The 18,037-nt window shown below is 31.3% G+C and overlaps 3 protein-coding genes and 1 long non-coding RNA gene across 7 annotated transcripts in view; 3 read left to right on the forward strand and 1 right to left on the reverse strand.

Moving 5' to 3' along the window:
* Window positions 1–48: 48 nt before the first annotated feature.
* On the reverse strand, window positions 49–2,048 carry LOC111428336 (uncharacterized). Its single transcript, XM_023063818.2, has 2 exons — window positions 1,755–2,048; window positions 49–1,608 (listed from the first exon to the last, which is right to left on the reverse strand). Exon 2 carries the CDS (start codon window positions 1,597–1,599, stop codon window positions 133–135), a length of 1,467 nt encoding a protein of 488 aa, XP_022919586.2. The 5' UTR covers window positions 1,600–1,608; window positions 1,755–2,048; the 3' UTR covers window positions 49–132.
* Window positions 2,049–2,060: 12 nt separating this feature from the next.
* LOC139431432 (uncharacterized) lies at window positions 2,061–5,110 on the forward strand. Of its 2 annotated transcripts, none has more exons than XR_011641531.1 (3): window positions 2,061–2,233; window positions 2,287–2,554; window positions 4,430–5,110. It is a non-coding gene; the product is annotated as an uncharacterized lncRNA (long non-coding RNA). The 2 variants fall into 2 exon arrangements; XR_011641532.1 differs by having other exon boundaries at window positions 2,061–2,158.
* A 1,531-nt stretch (window positions 5,111–6,641) lies between these two features.
* On the forward strand, window positions 6,642–12,056 carry LOC111428435 (Hen1 methyltransferase). 2 transcript variants are annotated; one of them, XM_023063940.2, is made up of 6 exons: window positions 6,642–7,218; window positions 7,280–7,978; window positions 8,110–8,359; window positions 10,332–11,346; window positions 11,404–11,523; window positions 11,595–12,056. In XM_023063940.2, the coding sequence occupies exons 1-6, from the start codon at window positions 6,725–6,727 to the stop codon at window positions 11,876–11,878; spliced, it is 2,862 nt and encodes a 953-aa protein (XP_022919708.2). In that variant the 5' UTR covers window positions 6,642–6,724; the 3' UTR covers window positions 11,879–12,056. The 2 variants fall into 2 exon arrangements, with proteins under 2 accessions (XP_022919708.2, XP_071055224.1); XM_071199123.1 differs by having other exon boundaries at window positions 11,404–11,521; window positions 11,587–12,056.
* Window positions 12,057–15,383: 3,327 nt separating this feature from the next.
* LOC111428275 (uncharacterized) overlaps window positions 15,384–18,037 on the forward strand; it is a 52,700-nt gene continuing 50,046 nt past the window's right edge. The window contains exon 1 of one of the 2 annotated variants that reach the window (XM_023063730.2): window positions 15,384–15,788. In XM_023063730.2, the coding sequence (XP_022919498.1) occupies window positions 15,686–15,788 (103 nt within the window). In that variant the 5' untranslated portion in view covers window positions 15,384–15,685. The remainder of the gene's footprint in view (window positions 15,789–18,037) is intronic. The other variant, XM_071199133.1, reaches the window with a different exon arrangement.

Consider the following 18,037-nt stretch of genomic DNA (forward strand, 5'->3'; position numbering starts at 1 on the left):
TTGTTGCGATATGATTTTTGAAAATTTGAGAACAAAATTCGACAAAAATTTCAAAACAAGTTTTTATTTATCAAAAGTGGTTGAAATAAATCACATTCTATTAACTAATTGGCACAACTTATCAAAGAAGCCTTATATTTGAGCAACATTACAATAATAAATCAACAAGTTGTCCACAATCATTCCCTTGAGAACTGCTTTATTAAGTTTAACATACGAATCTCTATCAATAAATTCTTCGCCAATCGTAATCGGGGGATTACATTTTTTCTTATAATAAACTCTTTCGAAATTAACAGCAGATTTAATATCTAGTTCCAAAACGAACATGGATGGATCAACATCCGGTCCGATTAATTGTAAACACCATTTATAACAATCTTGGTCTTCTTTAAAAACAACCTTAAAAATATTTCCAAATTTACTAATCACATAATTGTAGGGTTCTTCAGTTTGAAGATCAACAAAATATGTTATTGTTGTTACATCTAAGAATTCATCGTGGTGAGACGTTTTTAAATGTTCTAAAAGATGGGGGAAAGTGTTGTTCCAATCGCAATCGTTTAAAATACACGAAGTCGGTTGATAAGAACAGATCTTTTCATGATGGTGTATTTTATCGACGCTCCCGTAAAATTGGCAATTAAATTGTTGAAATTTACATGGATAATCAATTTTTAAGGTAAGATTTTCTAATAAAAAGTTTTGAGTATCCGACATTGATTGGCGACAAATTGGACAAATTTCCAATTTCGCATGACAAGGTTTACAAAAACTATGTCCTCTCGTGCATTGTAAAATAGGTGGAGTCATATGGCAAAAACAAACCGGACATTCAATAGCTAACAATAAATTTGACTCAATTTGTGAGACTACTCGTTGAACCGAGGGACGACTTCTAATCATTTTTATATTTGAAAAAATAATTGCTGGGTGATTTAAATTGGTTAACAGATCCTTTATTAATATTGTTTCATAATCTTTTTGTGCTTCAATTGATTTTTTTTCTGAGTAAACAACTTTCCCGGTGATATTAAAAAAATCTTTGTGTTTATTTGTAAACTGTAAATTAAAATTAAAGTTTCCAGCTGATTTTTCATTATTTAAATATTTAACTTGAACAAATAGTTTCTCATCAACATCAGTTATGCATTTTAAAGCAATCACAAATGTATCATTTCCTTCCCAAAAAATATAATTTCTTTCATATGAATTAACCACATCAATTTCGACATTTTTAAAGATTCCATCAGGATGTTCATCTTCGAAGTGAGTAGAAATCTCTTCGACAGCACCTTGAAACTCACATTTCTCAATTTGTGGGCAATAAATAGGTCGAAATGAACATATTAATTCGTGTGCTTCCATAGCTTCGGGTATTATCTTTTCTGGACATCCCCTCATTTCAAATTGACAAGGAAATTCAAGATTTTTAATCACCGTTTCGTATAAAATCGCACGTTGTGGTGCAAATTCTTCTTTTATTGGACATCTTCCGCATATATTTTGTTCACCTCCGTAACTATAGATTGGTAGAACACAAAGAAAGTTATGGCAAGTGCTACAACGAAGATTTTCTAATACTTCGAGGTCTAACATTTTTATTTTCTATAACAAAAAAAAACTGATAAAAAAATAATTAAACAAAATGAATCATACCATTTTTTAAAAACTTTTATGATCATTTTAGTATGAAATCTAGGGAAGTACTGAAAAGTATTTTAAATTTTATATAAATAGAGGTTAAAACTTACGTTTTGGGCAGATGAAACGTGTAGGCACCGATTTTTGAGTGAAATTTAACGATGAATAAGCCGGTTTATTTATTTATAGCAAAGAAAAATTGCTGATGTGTGTTGAAAACTCGTAAAATGTTATTTTAGGGTTATGTTTTAGTTAAAAACGTAGATTTTTACTGGAAATGTTTCGCTAAATAGATAAGATAATTGATGCGTTATCTACTACAACAATTTTTACAACAATCAATCGACTCTAAAACTGTTTTTACTTACATTATTTGATAACAAAAAAACGAAACGAAATCAGTTGAGTGGGGGAAAACAACAAAACATGATTGTGATTTGTTTTTGATTGTTTTGATTCATTTTTGTTTTCACCATGTTGTTTTTTGCTTCGATTAATTTCTAATGTTGCTAAAGTAACTTTATTTTAATCTTTTTTTATAGAATTAAAACTTTAAATCATTTTTGTAATACATTTTTTTGTTAAAATGGTTGCATAACTTAATTTACTTTAAACTTTATAATATTTTAGATTTCTTTTTAGAACTCGAGGTCCCTTGCCGGTACGAAATTGAACAACGCATGTTCGAGATGTTGTCATTAATACCATATTAAAATGTTGGATTTTGCCTAATTAAGTTATTGATAGATGAGGTAATAGTTCACTACGTTTTTGGTCAAGTTAAGCACCACCGGAGATCGCTTATCTGGCCAGATGAGATACTTCGTATCTAGAAAGTTGTAAAGCAATTTCTTCATGCAGTCGTGAAAACTACATTTCTTGGAATGTTATTATGATAATTTCAGAACAGGTAAAGAAAATGATCTATTTTATCGTAGTGAAATCCGTCTTGGAAAATGTCATTTCATTTCTGAGATATTAAGTTTTAAACTTGACCATACCTTTAGAGACAACATGTATTAAAAAAAAATCGTTAAAAATCGACTTCTTACCCAATGATTCTAAAAATTGGAAGATTTAAGAAAGAAAGTATCATCTTTTCGATGGTGAAACCCGTTTTTGAAAATCGATTTTAGTTTTTGAGTTATAATATTTTTAAATTAATCAAAATTTTATCGATTTTAATGATAACCATTTTTTTTTTAAATATCAAAATTCCTTAAAAATTCATTTCTTGGAATATAGTTACGAACATTTCAGGATACATAAAGAAAATTGTTTCTTTTATCGTGGTGAAATCCGTCTTTGAAAATCTCATTTCATTTCTGAGATATAAAGTTTTAAACCTAATCATGCTTTTAGGAACAACATTTATTTAAAAAAATCGTGAAAAATCGACTTCTTACCCAATGATTCTAAAAATTGGAAGATTTAAGAAAGAAAGTATCATCTTTTCGATGGTGAAACCCGTTTTTGAAAATCGATTTTACTTTTTGAGTTATAATATTTTTAAATTAATCAAAATTTTATCGATTTTAACGATAACCATTTTTTTCCATAAAATATCAAATTTCCTTAAAAATTCATTTCTTGGAACATAGTTACGAACATTTCAGGATACATAAAGAAAATTGTTTCTTTTATCGTGGTGAAATCCGTCTTTGAAAATCCCATTTCATTTCTGAGATATAAAGTTTTAAACCTAATCATGCTTTTAGGAACAACATTTATTTAAAAAAATTGTGAAAAATCGACTTCTTACCCAATAATTCTAAAAATTGGAAGATTTAAGAAAGAAAGTATCATCTTTTCGATGGTGAAACCCGTTTTTGAAAATCGATTTTAGTTTTTGAGTTATAATATTTTTAAATTAATCAAAATTTTATCGATTTTAACGATAACCATTTTTTTCCATAAAATATCAAAATTCCTTAAAAATTCATTTCTTGGAATATAGTTACGAACATTTCAGGATACATAAAGATAATTGTTTCTTTTATCGTGGTGAAATCCGTCTTTGAAAATCTCATTTCATTTCTGAGATATAAACTTTTAAACCTAATCATACTTTTAGGAACAACATTTATTTAAAAAAATCGATTTCTTACCCAATCAATCTAAAAATTAGAATATTTATGAAAGAAAGTGTCATTTTTTCGATGGTGAACCCCGTTTTTGAAAATCGGTTTTAGTTTTTGAGTTATAATTTTTTTAAATTAATCTCAATTTTGTCGTTTATTAATGATACATGCATATACATTTAGAGACTAGATTTATTGATAAATATCGCTAAAAATGAATACACAACAACATATATTAACAAAATAACTACTAGTTAACTAATTAATCATCAAATCAGATTTTGTATCATCATCGTTACGAAATAGTTTCGTAAATCCTTGTCGTTCTATCTCCTCTAGTAGTTGTCTTCACTAACAAGATTACAGAGTTTCGGGTGAATACCTTAAAGGCGTAACACTCTACTACTACATCGTGTTTAATGTGTTTACCGACTAACAGTGGCTGGTAGATTACTGACTCCGGGCTTCGGTCCCGCTTAATATGCAATATAAACAAGCGATTATGATGAATCGGTCGTCTCTCCATTCCTCTAACTCATCCCACTCTGAAAGCTTGTTGTAGCTGGTTCAGCAATTCTCGACACACCCCCTAAATCTAACTATAACGTAATTACATGAAATTGGCTAAGATCGTGTTTGAAACGTTGATGAAAATTTGACTACGTTGTCAAAATGAAAGTTTTTTATTTTATTTTTTATTCTAGTGTAGGATTTGAAATGGATTGAGTTTTTTTGGGGTCGACCCGATTTCCACGCCTATTAAATCTTAATCTTCCGGTGGAAACGTGCGGAAAACACGGGAAAATTCAATCGTCCCCAATCATGATAAAGTCACGCCCCAACGCCTATCAACTCTCTTTTGGACTTTTAGGGGAGATATGGACCGGATATGACACCAAAATTTCACCATCAAATCCACAAGATAATAAAGCTTTTTTATAACACATAGTTTATATTGACACTCTAAAAGGGTTGGTTTTCAGTTTTAGCGAGATAATGAAAAGGGCGTATTATGCAAATAACTTATATGCAAATTTCGTCGGATCTATGTGGCACGTGTCTTTGTGAAACGGGAATGTAATCCCACAGGACCCTCTCGGTGGCAGCTTTTAAGACAGGCATTTCGCATTTGCGCGTTTACTACGCGTCCAAATCAAATTTGAATAAATTTTCAATGAGCACTTACCCTCCAATGATGACGACTTCTGACCTCCAGAACCTCCACAACCTCCAAAACCGCAAAGATCCCACTGATATCCGCATGGATTAACACTAAAAACTTTATTTTATTCAAACACATTTTTAAATTTAATCTAAACGAAATTTTTAGAAAAACACTTTTAAAATCACTTCAACTAATGATGTAAAAGAATTTTAAATGAAAAGATCTTTTTATTTAGAAACACCTCACCAGAATGGAAGCTTTTGCTCTACTGACGTACTGACCTAGTTAAAACTATGTGCTAGTGGTGCAACTACCCTTTAGTTGCACTTCTGCGCATAGACTAAATGCATTTTAGATCGATTTTTCCAACTCAAAAAGTAAAACAAATAGATATATCCAATAATGTTACTCTTTGTTAGTTGATACATCGAGTTGTTAATCGAACGTTAATCGACTCACTTCAACTTAGACACGGTTATATAAAGCTTGATTCAATCAAATTCTTTCTTTTAAGCAAAACTTGAATTAATATGCATCAAAGACCAACAACCCCTTTTAGTTTCTAAGGGATAATTTTAAATTTCAACGAACAAAGAGATACTCAAACTAAATTTCCTCACTTTCCCAACGAGTATATGCAAATTTTGCAGATTCGAGTACGTTCCAACCTCACTTAATAAGATGTATGAAACTGGTAACGACGTAATCCTCCAAGTCTTCGAAACAAATAATTACCACTTCAGACACTTCCTAAATCAATTTCTAAAATTATCCCCCCTTAGTTGAACTAGGAAACTACAACAATTTATTTTTAAAAGTATCGAACCGTATGATTGAAAAGAATATTCAAAAAGAAATCCCTAAATTGTCGTTAGATTCTCCCCTTTATCTTCCCATATAGTTTACTCTAAATCGAATTTTTTTTGCCTAATACAAAGAGGACTTCTTTGAAGTCACCTACCGACTCAAACTAAAGACAAATCGAATTTCCAATGGGGAAATAAGAAAAGATGTATTCCCCCATTTTCTATACCTATATCCAATTTAACTCACTTTTGCTTCCCATATTCGCCCCATATTTCGAATATAAAAACGTTTTTCCTTCATCCGACGTTCTTTCCTAATAATCTGATCGAATTATACCTTTATATGGGGTTAAATCGATTAAGGAAAATTAGGATTCAAGTCTCCTTTCAGCACGTGCTGTCCAGCATCCCCCATAATCCGGTAAAAGTCCGGCTAATTGGCCAATTTTCGCACGGACCTTACCTCTTAAGGACTCCCCTATCTAAAGGAGAAAAAGTCAAACCAAATTAAATACGAACTCCATATTTGCATCTAAAAGCAAATTTTGTAAGGGGGGACTTTCCCCTTTTTTTGCCATCAACCATGTGTGTTGTTCATAAATCACCAGAAGACGGCACGTGTTGCAGTTTGAACAGTGATAGATGATTTTCTAGACTGTATATATATAGGTAGTGATTTCTAAACGGCTTGGTGACAGCTTTTTAATGATAAAATCAAAAAAGATTTATGATTTCAATGAAGTAAAACGATTTAGTTAAAAGTTATGCAACCCAATATACAAATTTAAATAAATATTTACATAGTTTTAAATCTTAATAACAAGAATTTGTATTATATAACTCCAAGGCTATGACTAATCAATTGAATATAATATAAGGTGAAATAACCTAAAATTAATTAATTAAATTAAGAAAAAAAAAATAATGTTGGTACCTATACATAGATTTAATTTGTCAAAGTCAAACAAATTTCAAATTTTATTTGAAACACAAATTTTCTCCAATTTCTTTTATAAAGGCAATGCACAATGATCATCGTATTCCACACGTTGTATTTTATCGTTCGTTATTTACGCAAGATCTACAAGGAATCGCAAGTGGCGAAAACCCACAAACCAAAATGTCATCCGAAGGCGAGTGAGGTTATGTTTCAAAACAGCATCACCTCCGACGACGCTTTTGGCGTTCGTTTTGATCCGCCTTTATATAAACAACGTTATGCGACCGTTCAACAAATTCTCCTTAATGAAAAGTATAGACCAAAAATAAGAAAAATCGTTGATTATGGATGCAGCGAGTTACACTTTTTCGTTTATATGAAACATCTCTTTGGAATAAGTGAAATTATTTGTGTCGATATTGACGAGGATGTTCTTCGCGAGCATCGATTTAATATTCGCCCTTTAAATGTTGACTTCTTAAAGAAGAGATCTCAAAAACTTACTGTTAAACTTTTATGCGGAAGTGTTTCTGATCCTGATTATCGAGTAAAGGGTGCTGATGCTGTTATTGGTATTGAATTGTATGTGATAATGAAAAATAAGTTGATTATTTTGAATTATAAATTATTTTTGTAATTGTAGGATTGAGCATTTATATCCGGATACTTTAGAAGCGCTGCCGTTTAATATTTTTGGTTTTATCCGACCTTTATTGGTTGTTTTAACAACTCCTAATGCTGAATTTAATGTTGTTTTTGGTCGTAACGATGGATTCAGACATTTCGATCATAAATTTGAATGGAATAGAGATCAATTTGAAGATTGGTGTAGAAATATAACGAAACGCTTTCCGACTTATCAAGTTTATTTTGATGGACTTGGAAATCCACCAAATAATCATAAAAAGGTTGGGTTTTGTACTCAATATGCTGTGTTTCTAAAAGATTGTCTTAATTCTATTTCTGTGGATGAAATAACTCCCCCGGCGGAACCTTTAGGGGTTAATAAAGAATCTTTTGGGATTTGTACTTATTATAGTTATACAAAACAATTAGGTATTTATGAAACTGATCAAGTTTCGCAACAAAATCGTGTTTTTGGGAATGATTGTCCTGTACAAATGGGAAATTTTTATAAAGAAATTGAAGTTATCGAATATCCCTATGAAATTGATAGTAGATCCCCAGAAAAACGGATTTTAGATGAAGTATTATACAAAATTTATTCAGTAGCAACTCCTTATTCAAGATTTTATAATGAAAACACCGATCGAATTGAAATGCCGCTGTACATGTTAATTTCAAATGATGAAGGATGTTTTACGACAGGTTCAGAAGTACGGTAAGTTAAAAAAAAGATCAAATGTCAATTTAACAATAAAAAATCATTTGTGACAATTTCAAAATTTCTTGTGAGTTTTAAAAAAAATTAAATAAAAAATAAATCACAACGAGAAAATTTTTATCTGGTAGAACATTGCTGGAGAAGGAAAAATTCCGTATCGAAGAATGTTGTTTAGAGAGTGGTCGTGATGAAAAAACCCTTTGCGTCGTTTACGAACTTGATGCAACGATGAATAATCGAAATTCTCGCCCTGATGATGCTGATTCGAACGATGAACAACCTCTTAAAATACCGTGGTCAACATCCGCTTTGGAAGAATCCGATTGGGACTCAGAATATTTGAATGCTTCCGGTGGTGTTAAAATTAACGATGAGAAGGTAACAAAGTAAAAATTTTATTTTTAATTTTCGAATCTCTTGTTTATTTCTACTTGGTTATTTATTCGTTATATGTAAATGAAGAAATCTTTGTTTTATTATTAATTTGTTTTATATAAAATATATGTAAATTAAAAATGGGTTTGTTTTTATTCCATCTATAAATTTTCCTGAGGCGTTTCTCCACAATAATACTAAAAAGAAAATTATTTGTATTCTACAAAATTTTTTCTTGATTTTAAAATCATAATTTAAACAACTATACTGGAAGAAAGGACGATGAGGGAAGAAATGACTTGCTACATTGTGGAATTATTTGCTTTTTAAGTTTCAGATATTGAAGAGAGATTGGCTAGAAGACGGATGATGTGGTAGTTGGAGCGAGAAAGTGTGCAACGATTTACATTATTGAACCTTTATACATCTAAAATAACAACATTAATAAATTTTGTATCCATTCAACCAGAGATTAAGGACCCAACTTTCCCTTCTTTGCGAAATGTACCAATTCTGTTTTATTTATATTGATAGAGCGTTATCCTTGAATCAACTTTCAACCCTTCATTTTTTTACAAAGAATATTTTCAAACAAACCATGTATTAACACATATTTAGTTTGTATAAGCACATCATTTTTGTTTGTGTTGATTGAGTAGCTACAATTTTTGTAATATTCCCCGCAATATTGTATACAGCAAAATAATTTTTGCAAGTTTTTGTTATTTAGTACTTCAACTTTATTCATCACTGGATACTGAGGCAAAAACTGGGTACCGGTACCTTTCGTTGGATGTTGGAATCATCCAATAAACGTTACCTATTTTTGCAATTCTGCTTCATTTAATAATTAACTTATTCTTAAGCACTTGCTCGTTTCCTAAACTTTGGAAGCTCGCACGCATTGTTCCTGCATTCAAACATGGCGAACTTACCAACATTACTGATTATCGACTGATATCGTTATTGTCCAATTTCGGTAAAATATTATTATTATACACTAAATTCTGGTTTTAATCATTATGGTACCTGGATCTAAGAACTGGATGCCAGAACAAAGCATTATGGGTGCTGCACTCACTAACTGAATACTGGAATCGATCACCAAACTCTTATTCAAATCATTTTCGAAACTATCAGTTTCAGGACATAGGAATAATCAGCTTCTAGACACTGGAACTATCGACTAGATACTGAATTACCCACTAAATTCTGGTTCTAATTACCATAGAACCTGGATTTACTTTCTTGGTGCTAGAACCAATCACTATGGATGCTGTACACATCAGCTGAATCTGAAATCAACGACCAAAACTCTTATTCAATTCACTTCGAAACCATCAGCTTCTAGACACTGGAATTATCGATTACATAATGGAATTAGCCAAAATTTAAATTAAATTCTGGTTCTAATCACTATAGAACCTGGATCTAAGTTCTGGATGCTGGAATCAATCATTATGGGTGCTACACTTACCAACTGTATACTGGAATCTACTACCAAAACTCTTATTTATATCATTTTCGAAGCTATCAGCTTGTAGACACTGGAATTGTCGATTAGATACTGGAATCAACCATTAGATTCTGGTTCTAGTCACCATGGAACCCGGATCTAAGTTCTGGATGCTGCAACTAATCACTGGATATACTTATATGGGTTAATTTTAGCCTAATATTAAGATGTTGTTTGGCAATACGCAAACTTTGCTGCTAATAGAAATTTTTCAACCGACGTCGTCATTGAAGCTTTTCACACTCTATCTTTAGTTTTATTTTAGAACATATCATGTTGGTCTAGTGTCAAAATTTTATGATATTTTGGCAATTTTTAAGTTCTGCAATGTCAGGTCATGTTGGTCAATAAAGTGTTATCGTCAATTGTCGATTTAGGCCTTACCATACTAGGCCTCTATTTAATGTTAATTGATATAAACTTTATTTTTAATTATAAAAATTATTTGATTATTATCAGGTAGAAGAAGAGAAACTTCAAGATGCCCCCCAACAATTACATAATCAAATAAACTCCGAAAAAGATGTCAACAACAAAATCACTCATCAATACCACACGGTAATCCCAGAAAAAACAACATCGAATAACGAAAAGAAACCGAAAAAAGGCACAAACATAAAAAACAGGCAACAACCTTCAACTTCGAATTCTCAAAAAAATAATCAACAGTCCAATAAAGCAAATAACGAATCATTTAAAATAGCAAAATCCGATTCTGTAAAAAGTACATCCGAAGAATCGAGTTCTAATAATAAAAAATCAAACAAATCCGGTTTAAAAACTTCCACAAAAATGAAATTATTTGCTGGGAAAACATCAAAAATCAATGATAATAATTTATCTTCAATCCCTAGCACGTCCGATTCAAAAAAGAAACGAAAAAAATCAAATCCCGATGAAACTAAAGATGAAAAGAAAGATGATGTTAGTAAAGAGGATATTAATCGTGATGATGTTAATAAAGAGGATATTAAAAATATGTTTGAATGTTTCGTTTATAACACTTTAAATAAAATTGAAATTCCTGAAGAATGCACAGCTGATGAAACAATTCCAAGTAGTAATGATCATAGTACTTGCGAGGATATTAAGGAATTAATGGAATTAGATTTGGAGAATCAAATCGAAATGGATGGTTTAGCCAAAGAATTAATTGAAGATGTTTTGGTGAATATAAACGTTGAAGGAAATGTGGCTAAAAATAATAACGAACAACAAATGAGTACAAGTTCAACTGAAAATGGTAATCAAGAACTTAATATGGCGAGTAGAGAAGCACTGTTTGATCCAAATTCGGAAACCGATATGTTGGAAGAATTTGGAATCCCACCGGAAATTGCTGTACAAGATAATCAAATTAATCTAAATAATCAAGATAATCATATTAATCAAGATAATCAACTTAATCAAAACAATCAAATTCAACCTAACATAATTGTAATTGGTGTTAATATTAACGATGAAGATGGAGTTGGTATTTAATTAAATCAAAATTAATTTTTTAATTTTAATTCTTAAATTTCTAATTTAGTTATGGCCGAAAACACCGAGCAATTTCCTAATTGGTTACTTCAATTATTAGGTGCAAACGTTGAAGACCCCGGTGAATCCCACGATGAGCCTCACTTTTATTGCCAAGGTGACGGAATTGGTAGCTTACCTCACAAAAATGAATTCCTCCCTTTTTATTTATCCTTTTTTCCTTTCCCGGTACTGATCAAGGTGTTCATCCTTCAATAATCGAGGTAGAATTGGACGAAGAGGAATCTTCGTCCGATTCGACGAGCAGTAACGATCAAGCGGAAGCCGAAAGAACAATTTCTGAATCGGTTGTTGGCCCATTACCCAACGACGAATTAGAGACATCCGAACCGATCGAAACAGCGAGCGGGCCGAATTTAGTCACGGCCGGAAGTGCCACTGAAAGTACAGACGAATTTTTTGACACGATTGATGAGCAATCAGCGTTTAATGTTGATACGTCGAGAATGGATCCTGATGGGTAAATATGAAATTTGGAGATAAAATGAAATTAAATAAAAAAATGTGTGGAGGTGTTGGGTTGGGAAGTGCTCTTTTTGTTGATTCAGGTAAAAAATTAATTGTATCGCGGTGATTTTTATATATTTTTTATTTATCTTTTTTGCATTTTGAATTGAAATAAAGGTGATTATTATTTTTGAATACTTTTATAGATTTATGATTTTAATCTTTTTAGCTAGATGGATTATCAAAGGATTTTTTTTGTGAAGTAATCGTTAAAAGTGAAAAGTTGAAATTTTATTGATAAAGCACTTTTGATTTTAAAATTATTTTTGTTACTTTTATAGCGACGTATCTATTAAAATTGGAACGTGAATGTAAATGTAATCAATTATTTTATTTTTGAAAATCAACTCAACCGGAGAAGATAAAGTTTACTTTGTGACTACAAGGAAGTATATAAAGATTAATTAGTCACCAAGATTCTCTTTTTACAATGCGATTAGTACTTAATATTATTCTTATTTAATTTCTTATTTTTAGTTTTTTTAATGTTTGTAAAGCAGGGTTGGGAGATGAGTATTTTGGGGATGGTGTAAGAAACAAGAAGCAATTGAGGAATTTGCGAGTGAAAAACATTTGTACATTCATTAATTATTATTTAGAATAGTCTTGGAATATTCCATTTCGTTTTCTTTCCTTTCATTGACCCACTATCAAAATCAATTAATTGTTGCATCCCTTCTATTGACAGAAAAATCAATTAGAAACCTTGACGATAAAAAATCGTCATTTAACGATCCCCATGGGAGGTTGTTCACCTCCAACATCACGAACAACGTTTCATAATTCCACACAGTAGTAGCCCGAGGGATTGATGATCTCACAACAAGCCTTTTACTTCTTGCGGTTTGTTGATTTGGCACAATTTTTTCCCCACATAATTATAATCTTATTAAATGTAATATTACTCCAAGAAATCATCCCGGATTTAATAAAAGAAAAAAAACAAAGGTCTATTTTAACAATCACTTCTTGTAAACAATAAGATTCTCTCGTGAGTTCTTCATGAGAGATAATCTTTCAAGGCTGATTCCGACCACCTCTTCTTTTTATTTCGAGATGGAGAGAAAGGTCGAGATCTGACAACGACGACGACGATGGAAGAGAGATCTCTTGGAAATTTTTATCGAAATCCCGACTTCTCCAAGAAGAAAAAAATGTGAAAACCGATTTTGCTCTTTGGATGTTGGAAATTTGATTATCATACGGAAGCTGCTTCGAATTCCATCGTTTCCTTATTGGCCAAGAGAAAATGTTCTTCTCTACTTACGTTAGATGGGTTTCTGTGTTACTTCTGAAATACTTATAATTTTTTAATTTTTGTAATTAACTGAAAATAATTTATTAAGACATTTTCGATTAATTTAAAAGGAGCAAGTGAAAGGAAACTTCTATTGACAAGTTCGTGTCAAATGATCTCCATCCAAGGATAACATTTTAAAGCTCGATTAAAAATTGTAATTCCAAATAGAAACGAGAAATCGAACTCAAATTGCATCACCAACTCCTTTTTTATCAACATTTTTAATCCAATTTCTTAATTTTTAAATAATTTATTCACGTTAATATAAAATTTATTCTTCCGAAGATTGAAAATACAATTTCGTCGTTGGCATTAAAAGTTACTCTTGATTTTGCTTGTAACCTTGCGATGGAAACGAGGCCAATGTCGCCTTCGAGGTTTTACTTTGCGTCTTTGTTCACCAAGTAAACTTAAATCATCTTGGAAAAGAGAAAGAGATCGGATCCTCCAGACAACTGGCCGCCGACGACGTTGAAACTGCAGGAAGTGCAAACAACCTGTCGACTTCTTCGTTGTTGTCGCGCGGTGGCATTCCTCCGGAAGAAGATGATGCGTTGTTGGTTTAACAATTTGGATTTCCGGTGAAAGTATTCCGCAACAATTCGATTAATTAGGGTTAAGTTATCGCCGGTCGAGTCGCATTACAATTGTGTCGCTTAAGAAATGTTTACGTAATCACGTCCTGAATGAGGTGAGGAATGTTTTCGGAAGAAAAGGTTTTTCGCTTTAGCAATTGAAAAAAAAGATTTTTTTTATCGCCGATTTATAATCCGGGAATTGTACACTAAACGTTACATATAAAATTTATCGTTTTCGATTTATCAACGTTTGTTATCTAACCTGATTTATTGATGATCATATTAATTTTTTTAACATATTAATTAAATGGGGAATTCAATTATTCATTTCAATGGAACTAAGTGCATCCACTTCATTTGGAATGTATCTATTGTTACTCATTAAACGTTTCATTCATTTATTATAAAAATCTACTATTAAATATGTTGAAATTCATCATATCTTGATAGTGGTTTTTTTTAATTATTTTAAGTTTCTTGAATTTGAGTGTTTTGCAAACTTTTAAGAAACTTTAATATAAATATACTCCATTCTGACGTATCAGACTTGCATCATCGGCAGTTTTAGACTACATATCATCTAGGGTTATCTTCATGATCTTCCACAAAAACGAGGTTCACAACGAATTTTATTCTTCTTCTGTCTTCATCTAGCAATGCTTGTTCGAAGTTTACAAGCATTTCAGCGTCAAACGTGTTTGCACTTGGAGTTATGGTGGTTACTCCAATTATTACAGTTTTTCAAGAAACTAAATCCAAATAAATGGACCGCCAGTATGTGAGCAGAATTCCATTTTGGATTTACACTTCCTGCAGTTTCATTCCTGCAATTTTCTAATCTCATTTTTTTTGCCAGAAAACTTCTTCTGCCTGAAACTAAGCTCAACTCATCCACGCCCAAGTAAGTAGCAAATTTAACAAAATTCCCAACCCAAGTCAAATTGTGTTTTTCAAGCTAAGCCACGCAAACGAAGCCGAAACCATCCATAACTAAGCCCAACTCATCTATTCACAAACTCAGATTTAAACTAAACCTAACCGAACTCATTAAAGCAGAATGAAGCAGAAGAATTTTTGAATCGATGGGAAGTCAATGATGGAAAGTGCAGATTCGAGGTAAAATATTAAAGAATTAAAATCTAAAAAAAGACGATTTTTAAACCAAACATATTTTTATTATTTTTTATGTAAGAATTTGTAATCAATCCCTTTTAATATTTGTTGTATCATTTTAAGGATTCCCGCGAATTGATTTGTTACACAGTGTCAAAATGAAATAACAGTAAACACAGCAAACAGTACTTATTACCAAATCAACAACGTTTAATCAACACCGTTAAGTCCCAAAAAAAAAAGATAATAAATAAATAAATAACATCTTAACCCATATAATATATTTAACTTATTTTTGTTGATTTATTTTGGTATTAGAAAATACGTTTATTTATTATTTCTATTAGTTTTTCCAGAAGTCTTCTTGTGTACCTCACCTCAACCAAACGACAGAACTTCAACAACCTGCTGCCGTTTTTTTAAGGTGGGGAGTAACAGCAACAGGCCACCAGTCAGTTGGTTCGCAGTAGAAAGCGGCCCCACGATTCTACCGTCCACACAGTTACACATACAATTGCGACTTGAACGAAGGTGTCTCAGTTCGTTTGATGGTGAAGTGTTTTATACCATTTTTATTTTCAATCGTATTCGCAAAACCCGTCCGAGACTTTTAACGAAACAACACGAAGAAAAGGAAAGATGTTGGAAAGGGTTACCTTGATCGTGTGATGTGATCCTACCATTTGGTGCTGATCGCGTTTTTTAAGTTTTTCGCATTCTATTTTTCCCTTTCTTCCCGTTTTACTTTTTTTCTTATTTTTAATTTAGTGAAAATGTTAAATTGTACAGATTTGGAGTGTATTCTTCATCACCATCACTATTATGCTCAATTGCATCATTTAACTCATGGGACTCATATTCAGGATGGAGGACCCGGTGAGCATTAATTAAATATTATCTTTTTTTTGTTATATGAGTTCTTTAAAAAAATGACTCACTAACTAAGCTAAAATGGAAAATTTTCTGATCGATAACAATTTTGTTAAAAACGTATTGTTAAAGATATTTTCCAAAAATAGTTTAGTATCGAAAAGAATTAAAAATAAAAATAAGTAAGAAAATCTTATCACCAAACAAAAAAAATTGACTTTTAAATCCATTGTTTGTTTTAATAGACTCGAAATCGCAACTCAACTCCTATATTATTTGTACTTGCGTAAATTGAATACATTGTTTGCCTTCGCATTCCTTCCGATTTCAATCATCCTAGATTTTCCTTTCGGTTTGATCGTTATAAAAAATTAAACCCAGGAAATATGAATTAATTAAACAAGGATTGAAATTGATCAGGTGGGAGAGTAAAAAATTTCCGCTTCGTTGTGTTTCTCTCCTCCTTTTTTTTTATCTCCGATAACCTTCGATAAAGTCGGTCTATACCATAGGAATTCATTTTAAAATGACAATAGGTATTCTGGTATTCGTTATTAGTACATAGGGACGTTAATAATTACATGCAACCATGACCTTGTTTATTCAAGAAAAGAAAGATTATGAAAATTTTTATTGATTAAAATTGTTATGAAACAAACTCAATTTTAATAATAAGTTATATTAAGTATTAAATTACAGTATCGCCATCTATTAAAATCTATTAGTACTAAATTTTGTATTACTACATTGTAAACATAATTGATTATTGTTAACCTTGAGATTTTATGCAAGCCCAAGTCCATTTATTGTTGTGTATAACTTAAGCAGGAGATTTTGTTCAATCCCGTTAACACCTCGAAAGTTCAATTTATCTCCAGGATAGGATTAAGGGCTATTGAAACAGCAATTACTTTTGCACATGCCAATATTTCGCTTATATATTTTAAACTTCTTTAGGGTTTGAATTTAAATTGTACTAGAAACAGCGAAAAAATCCTAAAAATCAGTAATAACGCATATCTTAATAGTATGTGTCAACCAATGACCTTTGTGGTTTTCACATGGTATTAAGCATAGGTAGTTTAGGCATTGTGTAATAGATGGGTTTGCTGATGCTATATTAAGTTTTGTATCCAAACTTGGATTTGGATACAATTGGATTGCGTAATTTGGGTTGAAGCTAGACTTAGGCTTGGATAGTTTAGGTTTAATCTGGAATGAGGTTGGTTGAAGTAACATTGTTGCAATCACAGCAAGTATTAACTGGACCGCGTTATGCATCACTTGACTAAGCGACAAATGAATAATGTTGAGAAAAACTCAGGTTTAAAATGTCAACCTCAATTTTGACATATTTGTAATCTTCGTTCAAAATCCTTTAAAATGAGTACAAACACGACATATTTATCTTGAATATTAATGAAGTTATGGTCAACTTCCGGTTTAGAATGTCAGCGTCATTTTTGACATATTTGTAATCGTCGTGAAAAATTCCAATATTACTCGAGATATAAGAACTTCCGGTTTGAAATGTCAATGTCAATCATTTTGACATATTCTTAATTTTTATAAAATGTCTTAATATTTGTCACAAAAACAAAAATATAATTATTAAAAAAATTAAAAATTAAGGTTGGTATTAATATTTAAAAATTAAATTGCTATCTTCATGTTGCTAACTTAGGGTTTAATGTTTTTTATTCTAACTTTTTTGTATTTTGAGATAAGTGCGTCATCTTTGGACTCATTTTAAAGGGTTTTTAATGAAGATGACAAATATGTCAAAATTGACGTTGACGTTTCAAACCGGAAGTGATTGTAGACGTATGATGCAAAACGAACTTGAAATCGTATAACGTGATTGGCGCTTAGCTTTATCCTTTAAAACAAATAGTATTTTAGGTCTTTCGGTATTCTGAATTTTTCTAAGATAAGTTAAGTTAAGACCTACCAGACAGCATGAAAATCTCTAAAAACGATAAAATATCGCTTAGTCAAATGATGTATAACGCGGTCCAACTACTTTATTTCCAAAATAGGATTAAGGACTATTGAAATAGCGATTCGTAGTAATTCGATAGGAATTACAAAAATTAATTTCGTAAGAATTCTCGGCGAAATATAAAAATATTATAAATATTGCAGTTATGTCACCTAAACGTTTGCGGAAGTCTAGAAAGAATTATTTTGTCGAAAATATTATTTAATATGGAAATGACTTAAATTGTTGCGGTTACAAGATAAAAAAAATGTCA

Source organism: Onthophagus taurus, chromosome 10 (assembly GCF_036711975.1).
Source record: "Onthophagus taurus isolate NC chromosome 10, IU_Otau_3.0, whole genome shotgun sequence".
NCBI classification, from domain to species: domain Eukaryota; kingdom Metazoa; phylum Arthropoda; class Insecta; order Coleoptera; family Scarabaeidae; genus Onthophagus; species Onthophagus taurus.

Excerpts from the sequence above, each read along its gene's own strand:
- LOC111428336 (XM_023063818.2), bottom strand. The coding sequence starts at position 1,599 with ATGTTAGACCTCGAAGTATTAGAAAATCTTCGTTGTAGCACTTGCCAT.
- LOC111428435 (XM_071199123.1), top strand. The coding sequence starts at position 6,725 with ATGATCATCGTATTCCACACGTTGTATTTTATCGTTCGTTATTTACGC. Across the intron at positions 8,360-10,331 it reads TTAAAATTAACGATGAGAAG|GTAGAAGAAGAGAAACTTCA; the intron begins GTAACAAAGTAA and ends GATTATTATCAG. Across the intron at positions 11,347-11,403 it reads TAACGATGAAGATGGAGTTG|TTATGGCCGAAAACACCGAG; the intron begins GTATTTAATTAA and ends TTTCTAATTTAG.